Below are 15401 nucleotides of genomic sequence, written 5' to 3' on the forward strand. Positions count from 1 at the left end.
TCACCCCGATAGTGCTGTGTATGATCTCTGAGTCACCTCCTGGAGCCCGTACTCTGCGAAAGGCCAAAGTGGCCTATGAGTACACAGCTAATGGTGTCTCATCAAAAGTAAGACAAAAAGGACTAAAAAAGTAGATAGAGAGACTAAAGTGGCGGGGCAATTGTCTCCTGTGGCGGGTGATGATGATTCTAATCCACCGATGATGAAGCGGCCGTGGACGAGGTTCTGGTAAGCGTCGACGTCTCGCTTAACAAAGTGCTATGGCTCTGTCAAGGGTGACTCCTCCTAAAGGACATCTATGGGACATCTGGCTCTCCAAGGGGGTAGTGGAGGTCTTGGTCGTATATGCCGGGGTGGTTCTGGCCCTAAAAAAACCTATCATGGCTCGTTGGCGGGGTGGATCCTGGTGTGCTGTTTTGGCTCGTAGGAGAGCCTCTCGATGGCGTCTGAGCTCCAATGAGAAAAGCCCCAAACACCTCTGATCCTCAAACTCCATCACATGTTGTAATGGTTCAAAACCCTCTCGGAAGACACCAGTATGTCCCTCGTATCTCATAGTACACAGTACATCGGCATATGTAGTGCTCCTCTGACTCCACTTCCTGGTGACATAGCTAACAAATGCGGTCTTCTGGCTTCACCCCCTCGTATCTGCCAATCTCTACCCTCAGCTGATGTGATGAAGTGCGGATTTGTCCAATGGCACTGCAGATGCCATGTGAGAGATGGGTGTCCATGTATGTAGGACCGTGTCACAAAGCCATCTGGGGAGAGATGTAGAAAATGTTCCCGATAGTGGGCCATCTTCATCCCGAGTGGTAGGGGGGGGGGCTGGACCATGTCCTTTCTACATCTAGCCTCACGATGTCCATCCTAATCACCCTATTCTGCTCAGAGCGACTAAGGTCCAAGAAGGGGCAGTCCACTCTATAATCAAATGGAGGGAGTGCATCAATCGTCATGCCATGTAATCTCAGCCAGGTACACATCTGGGTGTACCAACATCGTGTATCGCTATCTGCTGCTAACTGCTTGGAAGAGATAAGTGCTAGGTGTGGGTATCTCTGTTTGGGGAGCTCCCATATCCTCTGCAAAAATGTCACTGACTGGAACAGGGCTTCGGTTATCTCTGCTTTGACAATCTCATGAGGTACCGATGGTTTGCTCCAAATCATGCGTGCGATCATAGTCACCAGTGGTTTCTCTAGTACCTGCCATCCATCATAGAAATCTCTCTCTCGTCCGACCTGGCCGACAAGCGGCTCCCTCCTCGTGTGGTAGAGGCTGGGTTCCCGTATGGGTGAGCCATATACGAGTGTAAGTGTGACCAATGTGTCGAACAACCAAAGTTTGGTGCGTGGCTCCTGAAACTGAATGCAGGCACATTGTCTCTCTAGTGCCCCTAGGGCTGCATATCCACGTGCCAATCTAGCCTCTGCTGCCTGCCTCATAGAGAACTGTGGTCTACTGAATGTGACTCCTAGGTACACATATGATCTCGTGTACACTGATTCACCTCTAAATGTGAACTGATGGTCGGATCTAGTCACCTAGGCCTGTGCGGTATTGAAGACCATAATCTTAGTCTTCCCAAGGTTCATTGTGAGGTCCCTATCTGCACAAAACGACTGCAAAGCATCCAAATGCTGTTGCAAACCCTCAGGGGAGTCTGCAATAAGTACAATGTCATCGGCATATAGCACATAGAGAGAAATGAAATGAAATGAAATGTTATATTAACGTCTTCAAAAGGCCATAATGACCTATGAGACCAAAAAGTTACATAATGACCTATGAGAGAGAGAGAGAGAGAGAGAGAGAGAGAGAGAGGTGACAAATCTAAAAGGGAGGGAGTATTGCATGACTCAATGCTGGTTGATTGACTGATGTTTAAAGCCCTTCACGAGTACATGCTTTTGTAGGCTCGCAGCCTTATCTTTTGACCCATAGAAATATCACACACTAAATTGATGACACATGGCACACTTACCCTATCCTCTCATAAGAGGGTGTTCACAGACACTAAGCCCCGCATTCCCAACACCTCCAACAATGACAGATGACACATCAAAAACCTAAAGCTCATAAAAAATGCTTTCACCTTACTGCATATGTAAAAATCTGCATTACCCCACTACTAATTAATTTTTGAAGATGTCTAATGTTCCTTGTCAGGCTCTTTCCATCAGTGTGGGCATAATAAGATGATAATATAAAAGGATGTGTCCCAAAAAAATGCAGATTTGTATTCATAATAAAGAAAATAGGACGACGTGCTGAAGTGACGTGAACCTGCGCTGCTGCCCCCGTCTGCCCTCTGTTACCTCCGCCTGCTTCTTTGCTGCTCCCGCCTGCCTCTGCTGCCTTCGCCTGCCCAACTGCTACCTTCACAACCCCCCTTTGCCTGCCCAACTTCTGCCCTTCGCTAGCCTTTCAGTCCCCGCCTGCCCTTCAGCTGCCCCCGCTAGCCCCTCTGCTGCCCCCCGCCTGCCTTCGCCTGCCCCATTTTGCTGCCCCCGCCAGCCCCCCTTTTGCTGCCCGGCCTGCCCTTCTGCTGCCCCCCCACCTGCCCCCTTTTGCTGCCCCGCCTCCCCCTTTGCTGCCCGCCCCCTGCCTTCTTCAGTCCCCGCCTGCCCCTCTGCCCTTGCTTCCCCAGCTGCTCCCCGCCTTTGCCCCCCTTCCTTTGCTCCCGCTTTCCCAGCAGCTATTTTATCTGGATTCAAGTCGGCCGCCCACTTTTCTTGATTGGTCTTATGGCTTTTTCTGCCGCAGCCACACTCTCATCACCCCCACTGGCCGGGAGAATCATCAATTTTTTCACAAGACGAGCTCACCTCTCTTCAACACGACATTGACCTTGAGGTCCAGACTCCCCTTGTTGCGAGAGTTTATGGTTCCCACCCCTCTCGTTCACAGGCCCGTGAATGGCTTCTAGCAACTCTCCCTTCGGAGCTGATTGTGCACTTTCAGGATACTCGTTTACTTGGTTGAGGCTTCTTCCAGGTGGACTTTCATTCTTCAGAAGCTACTTCTCAGGCTTTGGCTAGCAGCCCCTTTCCTCTTGGTCCTAGAAAGATTTTCTTCTTTCAGTACCAGGTGGGCTTTGATCCAGTGGTGGAGGATCAGCGCCTTACCCCGGTCTCACTACGGTTCCCTGCTCTCCCTCGGTCCTATTGGAAGCTTTTAGCTTCCATAGGGGCATCCTTTGGCCAGGTTCTAGAGGTACCAATCCTCCCGAGCTCTCCCGCCTCAGCTTCCGCAGCCGTTACCGCCACTCTTGATGGTGTACCCCGGGTCCTTGTGCTTGTTCCTGATCCATCGATTACTGATGATCATGTTATGCTTCAGAGACTTTGACCTATCTCATTTCCGCCAGAGGATGGAGATTGCAGGCATACCTGACCAGACCAGTGTCGGATTTGTCGTCGACAGGGTCACATTGTTAGAGATTGTCCCAGATCGAGGGGCCATGCTAGGAGGCGGCGTGGTTCTGCCCATCAAAGGCCTTCTGCAGATGCCGAGACTCCAGCTGCTCCTTTGCCACAGCATACCACACAGCGTTGGGTTGTGGTTAGGGATGGCAGGCACCCTCGGACCCCCGTACCTGCCCCTTCACCCACACCCCCTGTGGAGAACCCTAACCCCTATGCAGCTCTTGCCTCACAGGATGTTGATCCTTTTTTGGAGGATGAGGCATGCAAGCACATGATCTGGATCCCTCACAGGAGGATGCTGCATTATAGTTACAGGATGATTGCACCCTTGAGGATGATGTTGCACATTCGCATTGTCATGGTACCTCTCTAGTTCTAAGGACTAGCCTTGGCTTTTTCCCGGAGTGGGAGAGAGAGGTAAGGTTTACATCGTCAAATTTTCCCTCCCTTACCTATGCGAGACGTACTTCCACCTCTAAAGGGGGTCCTTCGTCGACCACGAGATCTGGTCGTTCCTACTCTAAGTCTCTATGAGGATTGTCTCTTGGAACATTCAGGGTCTTGGGGGTTTTTTTCGGCGTCGACGGAAACAAATTGTAAAAACCCAGCTTCATTGTGCAACCACAGATGGACCTATGGATATGTTGCTCTTGCAAGAGCATAAACTGGATGCTAGTCAGTGTGGGAGATCACGCAAGCTTCTCTCGGGACACACCTTTTGGTCACCGGCTGTTGGTACCAAGGGTGGTGTTTGTATCTCTGTTTCAGCTTTGATCTTGCCTTGTATCATTGGACATGGTGTCATTTTGCCTGCGAGAGCGTAGTGGATCCTTCTTATGCAAGGTACTACACGCATTGGTATTCTCAACCTCTATGCTCCTAACCATAGAGGTGAGAGGATTGCCTTTTGGAAATCTCTCACTACATTGATGCCTCTTGCCGACCATTGGATTATTGGTGGGGATTTTAACATGGTTGAGATGCCAACGGATAAAAGAGGTGGACATGAGGGCTTGGTGCATCCTCTTGAAAGAGCGTCTTGGGAGAGGTTTATACTCTCCATTCATGGTAGAGATTGTTGGCATGAGGATGACATTTTGAAGAGTCCATCCACTCTTCTTTATTCATGGTCTAACAGGAGAAGAGATGTAGGATGTATCCATGCACGGTTAGACAGATTTTATGTGGATGATTGGGTGCTTGACAGAGGTGGACATACTTTGATTGCTATAGGCACCTCCAAATCGGATCATTGCCCAGTGGTTTTATGTATGAGAGATCCGAATTGCCATGGGTCAACACCCCATGTACGCATTCCTGATCATTTGTTTTCAGATGCAGAACTATCGCATCGTATGCTTGATATTTAGGGATCTCATGACTTCTTACAGGCCTCTCAAAGCCTGGCCTCTGCTCTCTGTGATATTAGTGACTTTTATCACACATGTGCCCTGTCTAAGAGGCAAGAGGCCTTGGACTTAGAAAGGGCTATTAGACGTAGATTGGCTCCCTTGCAAAAAGAGCACGAGAAACATCCTCATGCTCAATTGGTTGCAGATTCTTTATGTACTGTTAGAGCAGAACTTCATCACTCTCTTGAGCAGCGCGCAGAGTACCGTTTCCATGCCCAAGAATCCTTTTGGACATAGATGGGTGGCAGATGTAACAAACATTTCTTTGGCCCATCTCATGCCAAAGATAGTATCAGGCAGTTGCAGGATTCACATGGCACTCTTCACTCAGATCCTCTTATGGTTAGACAGATTGCCACCGATTTCTATTGCCAGCTTCTCAATGCTGAGCCACATTCTGATCTGAGACAGGGCACAGAGGAAGGTTTGGAATGCATTGCCACATTTGATCACCGAGGAGATGTGTGCCGCTCTGGATGCCCCTTTTTCTATGCAGGAGTTCAGTCATGCTCTTCATGCCTTACCTCACGGTAAGTGTCGAGGGGAGGATGGCCTCTCCCCCGTTTTTTTCACTCTTTTTTGGGATGAGATTGGTGCTGAGATAACATCGGCTTTGCAGGAGATGTGGGACACAGGTTCTATGCCTTCTTCTCTCACTAAGGGGCTTATTTATCTTATTCTTAAGAGCGGGGATAAGACACTGATTGGCCAATGGAGACCTATCACCTTACTTGGGACTGCCTATAAGATTCTTGCTAAGGCAGTGAGCATCAGGTTGCAGCCAATTTTGCAAGATGTTATTCATGATACCCAGAATGGATTCTTACACGGCAGGAGCATCTTTGATAACATTTTCTCGTTTTGGGAGGCCGTCAAATGGGCTAAAGCGAGCAATCAGCCCTTAGCCATTCTGCTCTTGGATTTTGAGAAGGCCTATGATAGAGTGGATTGGGACTTCCTTGAGGGTACTCTTAGTCTGATGGGCTTCTCTCAGAGATGGATCAAGGGGAGGCTGATATTAGGGTACCATCTTTCCCTCTTATTGTAGCCATTGTCAGAGCATGGAGAAGCATGAGACAAAGGCTTCCTAGGTCTTTGGACGAGGATGACCGACAACCTCTTAAGTGGAACGAGTTCATTACGGATGAGGCTGGTCGGCCACTTGGTGCATCTTGTTATATGCAATGGTCAAGATGGGAGAGATGCGCATACACAGTTCTTGCTTGGAAGACCTTTAAGTCTTCCGGAGGATCGGAGAGTTACATCCACTCTGCATCTTAGGGGCTCTCGCATTCGTATTGATCAGATTGATGCAGCTATTCCGCATGAGTGGCTTTTTGGGACCTTTCACAGAGACTATCATCCGAGTTGGCTGGGAGTTTTTTCAAGGATAGGCATACCTCTGCAGGTCATTGCTTTGCCAGGCCAGGAGGATACAGATTTCCTCATTTATTCTATCATGCCTGGCGGGAGATTGAGGAGATGTAGTATGGAGGAGATTATACCAAATACTAGGCTTAGTCTAGTTGGTCGCTCGGGGAAGCACTGGTTCATTGACCCTTCTCCTCAGATAGTGACTCATGGCTCTTGGTGTTTGTGGCTATATGGTGGCAGTCCTATCAGATATCTTCAGTGGGATCCAGGAGAGTGGGAGTGGATTGATGCCTTTGATCCTTTGAAAAGCCTTCCTTTTTACAGTTTCATTGTTCCGAATGCCAGGCTTCTCCTCACTCGACAGATGCATAGGATCCCTACTCTCAGGCCTCATTGGGAGAGCTATGATATTTCTCTAGTGATACAACGCAGATATTGGCATAGACTTTCGCACTCATACAGAAGGAGCCAGATCTCTCATTTTTTTTGGTTATTCTTACATGGTGGTCTCTCCACGAATCAGAGGAGATCAGTTTTCGGTGTAGCATCTTCCTGTCCTAGATGTGCGGCAGATTCTGAGTCCGTACAACATTGTCTATGGGGATGCAGCATTGCACAGCAGATTTAGGGTGGCCGAGCCATGCATGTGACTTGGGGGGCAGTTGCTTGGCTCTCCCAGTCCAGTCCACAACTTTTTTATGAGGGCGGTGGTACAGATTCTGTTTTTTTCATTCGTAGAGGTATTGCCCAGCATGGTTTATTGCAAGATGTTCCTCACTCTGATTATACACCCCCTAGATAGAGGATTGACACCACTTGGGAGATTATTGCCAGTATTACAGCATGGCAGATCTGGAGAGCTAGATGCACGGAGGCTATTGAGGGTGTCCAGATTTTTGGGTCTCAGTGCATTAGTACTATATGGGGTGATATCATCCACACTCTTATGGCTACTTGGGCTCGCATTCAGGGGCCCTCTCGTTCTGTGCAGGCGAAGCGTGTGATATTTATGCAGGAATGGGACCATGGCATCTTCTTCTCCTCTAGTACCACAGGTCTTACATGGCATCATGATGCTCCTCAGTGGTTGAAATCACCTTACATATTGGGGTGATTCTATTCTCTTCCAGCTTATAGCTGTGATTGTTGTATGTTTTTCTAATACTTAATAGAAGTCTCTTTTTGAAAAAAAAATTGCAGATTTTCCCTCCTCTAAACCATCAGTTAGATTCTAATTATCCAGGAAAAGAGCTCCTACAATAATTTGAATGATGGAGACTCTAGTGCCTCCTTCAGAATGCACCTGCAAACAACAAATTCTACCACAAACATGCATATGGAACTCAAATTGAAGAATAATAGACATAACAATAAATTTAAGTGTCATTCTGTGAAGAAACTTCTCACCACAACATCAACCAAAGCCATGCCTGCACCTGCTGCCTTTAGTGACTCTGAGAATGTCTGGAGGAAACCACATCATTAGACTTTGAAAAGAATTGGAATATTTAAGTCGAGTTCTGATAAAAACATTTATAGAAATTTTCAATGAAAGCAAGTAGATTGAACTACATTTGGTTTCAAAGATAAACAAGGGGTTCAATCATTAAAGATTTCATTGAAAATAATGTTGGATATCAATGCTCCACCCTCATATTGTATTGCTAGCTCATGTTTGTGCAGCCTCTATCATGAGGAGAAGCCATGGTTGGGCAGCCCGGGCATCCACGGCATCCCAGTATTTACACAAGAAGGTGGCCTAGGAGGCCATGGTTTAGAGACGGCTTGGATTAGATTTGGCACACTACCAAATAGGCTACATGCTACACTCGACCGTTATCTCATAACAGTCTACCATGGAGTAGTAGACTTTAATCCTGGACACCGTCGTAACATTCCGGGGCCCGAACAGGGCGCAAGATGAGCCCGGATGGTCATGGGAGGTGGGATTTCCAATTTTTTTCCTAGCAAAGAAATCCTTCTGGTAGTTACCAAACAAAACAACCATGTTGGCTAAGTATAAACTCAGCTCCATATAGGGGAGTGATAATCACGAAAACTATTTAAAAGGAGGGAAGGGGTGCTTTTCTCTAGGGAGAGGGGGGGGGGGGTGGAAACAACACTCAGGTGGTCTATAATGCCAAGTGGACTCATCACCACTCTGAGTGAGAAAAGGACCATGATGCTAAATCAAGGTCACCACGAAACGTTTCATTGCTGAAATGTTTCGCTATCGAAACGATCTATTTTGGAATGAAACATTTCAAATGTGGATAGGTGCACAATGAAACGGTAGATCGAAACGATATATGCATGACAATATGAAAATATATTGCTATAATGTCACCATTGAAGAAAGGAGAGTAAAAGAGACATAAAAGAAGGGAAGTGTAAGGCTTAAAAAGATAGAGAGACGCTAAACCATATAAAAAATCACAACTTTTTGTTCCACATGAAACGAAATGGTTTCCGTGATGCGCACGAAACGTTTCAACACCGAAATGTGAAACGAGTTTCAAGGCCACCGAAACGAGTTTCATGGTGACCATGTCCTAAATCCAGCGTTTTGCATGCAATTGAAGCCACGTTGAAGCTTCCCCCAATGTCCACGGAGGGTATGAATGATATCGAGCCAGATGCTTCGAATGGACTCAGTTGACGGGGTGAGGGTGCCCTTGATGGCCTCGCTACAACGACCTCTCCAAATATGCCACAACAATACTGCTGCCAATCTCCCATCTCTAGCAGGACCCGGGAGACCATTGATCAAAAGAGGGAGCCAGAACTCGAACTGCACGGATACGGAGATAAGATCTCAACAAACATGCCGGATCAGAGATAACGCTTTGTTTCTCGATCCACATGGTTTAAGCCATGATGTATAAGCATGGAGAAGGAATACACAGAGTTAGTTATGTATCTTTGTCTTGCAATTCTATGTTATGTAATCTTTGTGATGATCATCTAAATGTTCATTAATGTCACAATTATGTTTAATGTTAAATCCATAAATATTGTGTTGGATTATTCGCCAAAACTTTTGGCAATCCTACGATCGATTCCCCAAACATGCTCTACTTTATGATCCGAGCGTTATACAAATTTTGCTTGGATCTGGAATGGGTGAATCTTTGGCCTTGCCCGTTAAGTTGTGAATTGTTCACTATTTTGTTGTCACTAAAACTATGATGGCGTTCGTCATTCTATCTTACATGTTGATGTGTTCTCCTTATGTGAAGTAGTTTTGCCTATTCCGCATCTCTCTGTTTTGTTAACCTGTTTGTTGCTTTTGATTGATCAAGTCAAAGTGATTACATTTCGTGGGTGTTCCTTTCTAGGTTTGTTAGAACATCTTCCATTTTTCATATTCAAGCCCATTTTATCACTTCTGTGTGGCTATCCAGTAGTTTTTCCCGTCCATGCTCAATCGGATGTGCAAGACTTGCTTCTTCTAGAAGCAAACTGTGGCAATGACTCTTATTACGCTATTGTCCGTTGTTGGATCATTCATTTATGATGGACGAGGACTGGCATTATGATGCGCAAGGAGCGCCAACACCGTGCAGCACTAGATAGTCTATGGGAGGATGCGCCCGCGGATAAGGAATATGAGGCTATTGAAGAAGACAAGGTACCTGTTGAAGAGGAGGATGAGCCCGTAGACGTTGGGGAAGTGGAAGATACAATCAGTGAGCATTCGAAGGACAACCAGCACACGGATGATGACAACCCGATTAACTCACCAATACATGTCTCTTGCATGGCCCAGAACCTGTTGATTTCCAAACTACTTCTTGCCGGATTTTGTGCGGATCTATCTTTGACACGTCATCCGAACACTTTGCCTCCAACTGCTCTATGGACGGTTCCCAGCCCACTCCATCTTGCATGTGCATCATTACCTCCACTAATATCCATCATGGCTCAATGGGTATCTCTCAAATATCCAAAGTTTCATGGTAAGGAGGAGGATTTGAAAGAGTGCACAGAGCGGAAGCAAATCCAGTTTGGTCCAAATTTATATGGCAATAGCAGCAGCTACATGTGGCGATGAGGAGATGTGGCAGCACGATGACATTGTAACATGTAGTGATTAATGCAAAAAAGAATGATTAATGCAGCGATGAGAGCATATATAAGCATCAGAAAAATGCAAGGTTAATGCTTTACGTTAGTTGCTAGCAGGCGACATAAGAAAACTCAAAGGCTATAGATGTAGAAGGACGTGTACCCATGCTCTAATACCATATTGGATAGCACAGGAGATCACATACATGAAGCTATGGAGGGTGAATTATCATCATCATGGTGAGTATGTGGAGAGGGAGGAAGCTTGAAGGAGAGAGAGGAGATGGAGCTTCAACGTTTGTATAAGGATTAGGGAGAGAGAGAGAGAGACAGAGACAGAGAGAGAGAGAGAGTTATATTAACGTCTACAGAAGACCCTAAGGGCCTATGAGACCAAAAGTAATACAATGGTACCATGGATATACTGAGCCATGGAAAACTAAAAGAAAAAGTAAAATGAAAACATCTGACAGTACATGTGATCGACAGATGATCCTGTGTAGAGTGAGATATGATGTGATCAGCTAATGACGATACCCGCCTCGGCCAAAACCGATCTGATGGTGGAGTGAATGTTAGGCCTCTGTGATGGGAGCGTATCATGTCGGCAGAGAACCTCACAAATCCGTCTCTCTGTGGTGGAGGGTCCTGATGCTCTAGGTTGGGGACTTCTCACTCAGAATGGATAAAGCTCTCTCGCTAAGAACTCCTCTGCGATGTGGGTATGGGTGGTGGGCTCTGATGTCGTAGTAGAGGAACTGTTGTGGGCAGTGGATTCCGATGTGGATATGTGTACCACAAAGAAATCTGTGATGGCTCTCTATGAGGTGTCCTGTCAGAGCCAGGGCCGTCTGTCAGCATGCTGCCTCAACACTACATCCCTATGTCGTCTGAGCTCCATCAAGTGCATGCCCAAGCACCTCTGATCCTCAAACTGTATCAACCGTGTGAGTGGTCCGAATCCCTCTCGGAAGAGGCAATGAAATCTCCCCCGTATCTCATAGTAAGCCAGGCAACTGAACATATAATGGGCCTCATCCTCTACTCCCCCTATGGTGCATACTGCGCATGTCCTCTCCTCATGTGGGATATCCTGAGCTCTGCCAGTCTCTACTCTGAGGCGGTGGGAGGATACCCTAAGCTGGCTGATCGTGATACGCATGGCATGTGACATGTGTATCTAGATGTATGTATCCCGGTATCTCAAAGAATCCATCCTCAGAGAGTCTCAAGAAGTGATCTCTGTAGAACTCTCACTTCTTACCGGTCTCTGACGGAGACACCCAGGTCTGGTGTATGTGTAGCCGGAGTAGATCTAACTGGATGATCCGGTTGATCTCCTTTCGTGAGAGATCAAGGTAGGGGGAATCTAGGCTATACTGAAACGGGGGGAGACGGTCCATTTGTATGCCATGTGCATGAAACCACTCAACTACCGCAGAGTACCATGCATTTGTCTCGGTAATGGTGGCGGCCGTGTCGCTAAGGAGGGTAGTCCAGTTCGTCTCAATCGCTCCCTCTCCCTCCCGCAGTAGAGGACTCTAGTGCTAGGCATGGGAGGCGATCTCTGTCAAGCGTGTATACATGCTAAATATAAGTGAGTCTGAAAAAGGGCATTTGTAACCAGTGGGGCCACCCCAAACTCTGCAGGTAGAATGTCATGTGGTACAAATGGCTTACTCCTGACCATGTCTGTACTAAATTGTATATCTATTCCTAGCCTTATAGGTGACCCCATACAGCAACGCGTGGAGTAGTCAGTCCTTCCAGGCCAATGCTTCATTTGCAGGCAAATGGGTCACTTAGCCGGAGCTTGCCCTCGACGGCAATCCAGGAGACCGCATATAGTGGTTCCTCCCTCCGTTTCTCGTGTTGATCCTCACCAAGGGGCAAGGAGATAGGCAGGCCCTCAGGCAGCAGAGCACCAGGCCCCAACTGATGACCCAACTGCCGGAGAGTGGTAGACAGTAGGCCCGCGCCTGAGCCGCCAAACGACCATCAGAGTCGAGCAACGCCGCCGCACGTGCCAGGCTGGCAGATCCCAGAAGAATTTGGTTCTATCAGAGAACCATTGTGAGCATTTATCTCAACATTTCCCCGTTGGTGACGTGCCCTCCCTCGTCCCGAAGCGTGTGCCTCCGGCCCCACCATTATGACAATCGGTCCCTCGTCGAGATCCCCCCCCCCCCCCCGACCCCCAGCGTTCTCAGAGGCCAACAGGCCTCTCTAAGCCCCCGGCGGGCCCCTCCCCTCAGCTTTCCTCTCCAATGGATCTCCCACAACAACACCCCTCCCCAGCCTCTCCATCCCTCTGCCCTCCCTCGCCACCTCCCCTCCCTCTATCCGTCACTTGATTCACCGATTTTTTGAGCCGGTTGAGATGACCATAGCCGCTTCCCCAGCGAGGGCTCTCCCGCCAAAGTCCCCAGGTGGGGCCCCCAGGATCCTGGGTCTACCTGTGGATTCTGATGTCTACCGACAAAAGGGACCAACATATTCGAGGAGACAGTAGCCCCCGTTCGGGTATGTGTGGTTTTTCATTCACTGATTCACTCCATGCCCTCTACGCCAGATAATGGCGCGATGATCTTCTCTTTCCCCTTCAGTGCAGCCCCAGGACAGAGTGGGATCCCGAGATGGTGGTTGCTGCCATCCAGGGTCAGGCAGTCGAGCTCTCCCACCATCTCCACGATCTTCGCATCACCAACATTCTCACCCATTTTTGGCCTCTCACGAGGATGGAGCTTGGATGTTCAGTCCATCGAGGACAAGACGGGGAGATGGTAGTCTCCAGTCTCGAGGTGTTGCTTTTTGTGTTCATGCATACTTCTGTCGCGGTACACCTCTATCCCACTCTTATAGATACCTCCATTGTGATCGATGGAGTCAAGAGTATGCATATGCTCGCGCTCATACAGAGTGGCGTCACATGGAGGATAGGATTAGTGCCCACCTGGCGCGCCTTCTCCCCCGCACGGATTATGATTATTCCCCGTCTAAACCCTCACCCAATACTCTTCGAGTGAGGGCAATTCCGCTAGTGCCGCATCACACAGAGATTGATATGCGGATTGTTTCATGGAACATTCAGGGTTTAGGGGGGCATCAGTGCTTTCAGAGACGAGGCGTCCTACGAGGCGAGCTTCAGTCAGCCATAGTTGGGGGACCCATAGACATCTTATCCCTCCAGGAGCATCACCTCTTAGAGGGGCGCACCCACAGATGCGGGAAGATTCTTCCAGGTAGGAGTCACTTTCTGGTCCCCATCCTTCGGTCACTCTGGGACCCAAGGAGGGTGTGTATCTCTGTCAGTGAGCAATTGTTGCTGGCAATGAGACTGGCTCAGGAGTCATGGGTCCGAGGCGTACACAATGGATTACCATTATGATTGGAGAGGATAGCATTGGCTTCCTCAATGTTTATGCTCCGAACGTTGTTGCAGGTAGAGCCCTCTTTTGGAGCTCAATCCGGCAAGTCCTCCCTCAGGCCGACTTTTGGTTCTTGGGCAGTGACTTTAACATGATAGAGGCAACAGAGGACAAACTTGGTGGTGGCATGGCCACAATTTCTGGAACTAAATACTCAGCCTGGGAGGAGATGATTCTTGCACTCGGGGGACAGGACCCTTGGCATCTTCCTGAGTTTGCGCGTAGCCATGGGAGCCTTTGCTTCTCGAGATTAGATAGGAGGAGCACCAGCCCCAACCTCTCTAGACTAGACAAGTTCTATGTTGATGAGTGGGCTTGCGGTCGTGGGAGTATGATTGGTATCTTGGCAGGCACTTCATTCTCTGATCACGCCCCTATCTGTAAGCCTAGTGGGGCGTGGAGTGACAGACTCAACCACATGTCCAAGAGATAAAGATATAGAGAGAGAGAGAGAGAGGAGGGAATAGGGATCTTGCGCAGTACACGACATTGAGGGGGGAACAGGCCCCGCCCCCTTTCAAGAATTTATTTAGAAACCACCATACACAACAGTGCAGAGTGCATGTGACAGTCATGGCTTATGGGCAGGAAGATGGGGGGCTAGCCTTTCAGGTCTCTCACCTTCACATCTTGACAATGCCAGTCCTAGCCTAATCTACTAGTAATTGGGCTCCTGGTTCGAGCCAAAGTGGGAGATTCGTAGCAACACTGCTGCATAGCAAATCTAGAGAGCTCAATGAAACGAAGCCATCTAAGGCACCCACACTCCGCCTACGTAGTCCATCAGTAGCATCTAGCTCGACATCATTCATACCCTCCGCAGACAGAGGAGGAAGCTTCAGGGTGGTTCTGACCATATGCAGAAGCATCGGGAAGCCTTCCTAAGGCTCTAGCAACTTGGTCCTTTCCTCACAGATAGTGGTGGTGAGCCCACTTGGCACTACAAACCACTTGTGTGGTTATTCTCTCCCCCACCCCTTGTATGAGATAGCCATCTCCTCATAGAGCGGCGAGCGGAGAAAAAGTGCATCCTTCCTCTTATTTTGTTCTTTGATCCTCACTCCATACATGGAGGCAAGTTTGTAACTAACCTTTGAGGGTGTTTTTTGTTAACTAATAGAAGAATATTGTTTCTAGAAAAAAAGAAAAAAAAAGACGAGACCAAGCCTACTTCTCCAAGGGAAAAGGCAAAGTGGACTCATCTTAGGGTGACACCAAGAAGAAAGGAAAATGTCTACTCCCACAAGCCTCGGCACTATATCAACGAGTGCCGCAAACGACTCGCCATTTAAATAAAGTGTTTCTAGTGTGTGTGAACAGACGCATGGAGTGTGGGTTCTTTTGTGTGTGGGAACTACCTCTTAAGAGGATCTTATGTATGCAATGATGTATGTAGTTGTCACATGCACTCTGCACTCAGTGCATGGTGACAAGATGGCTCATCATCAGCAGTGCAACATTTGTACATTATTAGAACCCACTAGGATGATATTTGTCGTACGCCGTGACTCCATTGTACATCCTTAGTCCAGGATAAGTCAGGCACGAGCTACGTAGGTCATTCCTCAGCCTTAGCAGGTCGGTCAGTAAGTCAGTCAGTCAAGTCCCGTAACCCACTTGGAGAGAATCATTCATGCATGTAGAGTCAGTAGAAGCCTCAGGGTTTTCATCATAAAGCACTCTGC

The 15401-nt window shown here is 48.0% G+C and overlaps 1 protein-coding gene across 1 annotated transcript in view; it reads right to left on the bottom strand.

Annotated features, from left to right (window-relative positions):
* The window catches only part of HDA14 (histone deacetylase 14), a 99576-nt gene that overhangs the window by 23719 nt on the left and 60456 nt on the right, over positions 1–15401 (bottom strand). The window contains 1 exon segment of the mRNA XM_086783691.1: positions 7628–7684. Within this exon segment, the coding sequence (XP_086639817.1) occupies positions 7628–7684 (57 nt within the window).

The sequence above is a fragment of the Cibotium barometz genome, chromosome 46 (genome assembly GCF_041138505.1).
Source record: "Cibotium barometz isolate CiBa-2024 chromosome 46, ASM4113850v1, whole genome shotgun sequence".
In the NCBI taxonomy this organism is placed as follows: Eukaryota; Viridiplantae; Streptophyta; class Polypodiopsida; order Cyatheales; family Cibotiaceae; genus Cibotium; species Cibotium barometz.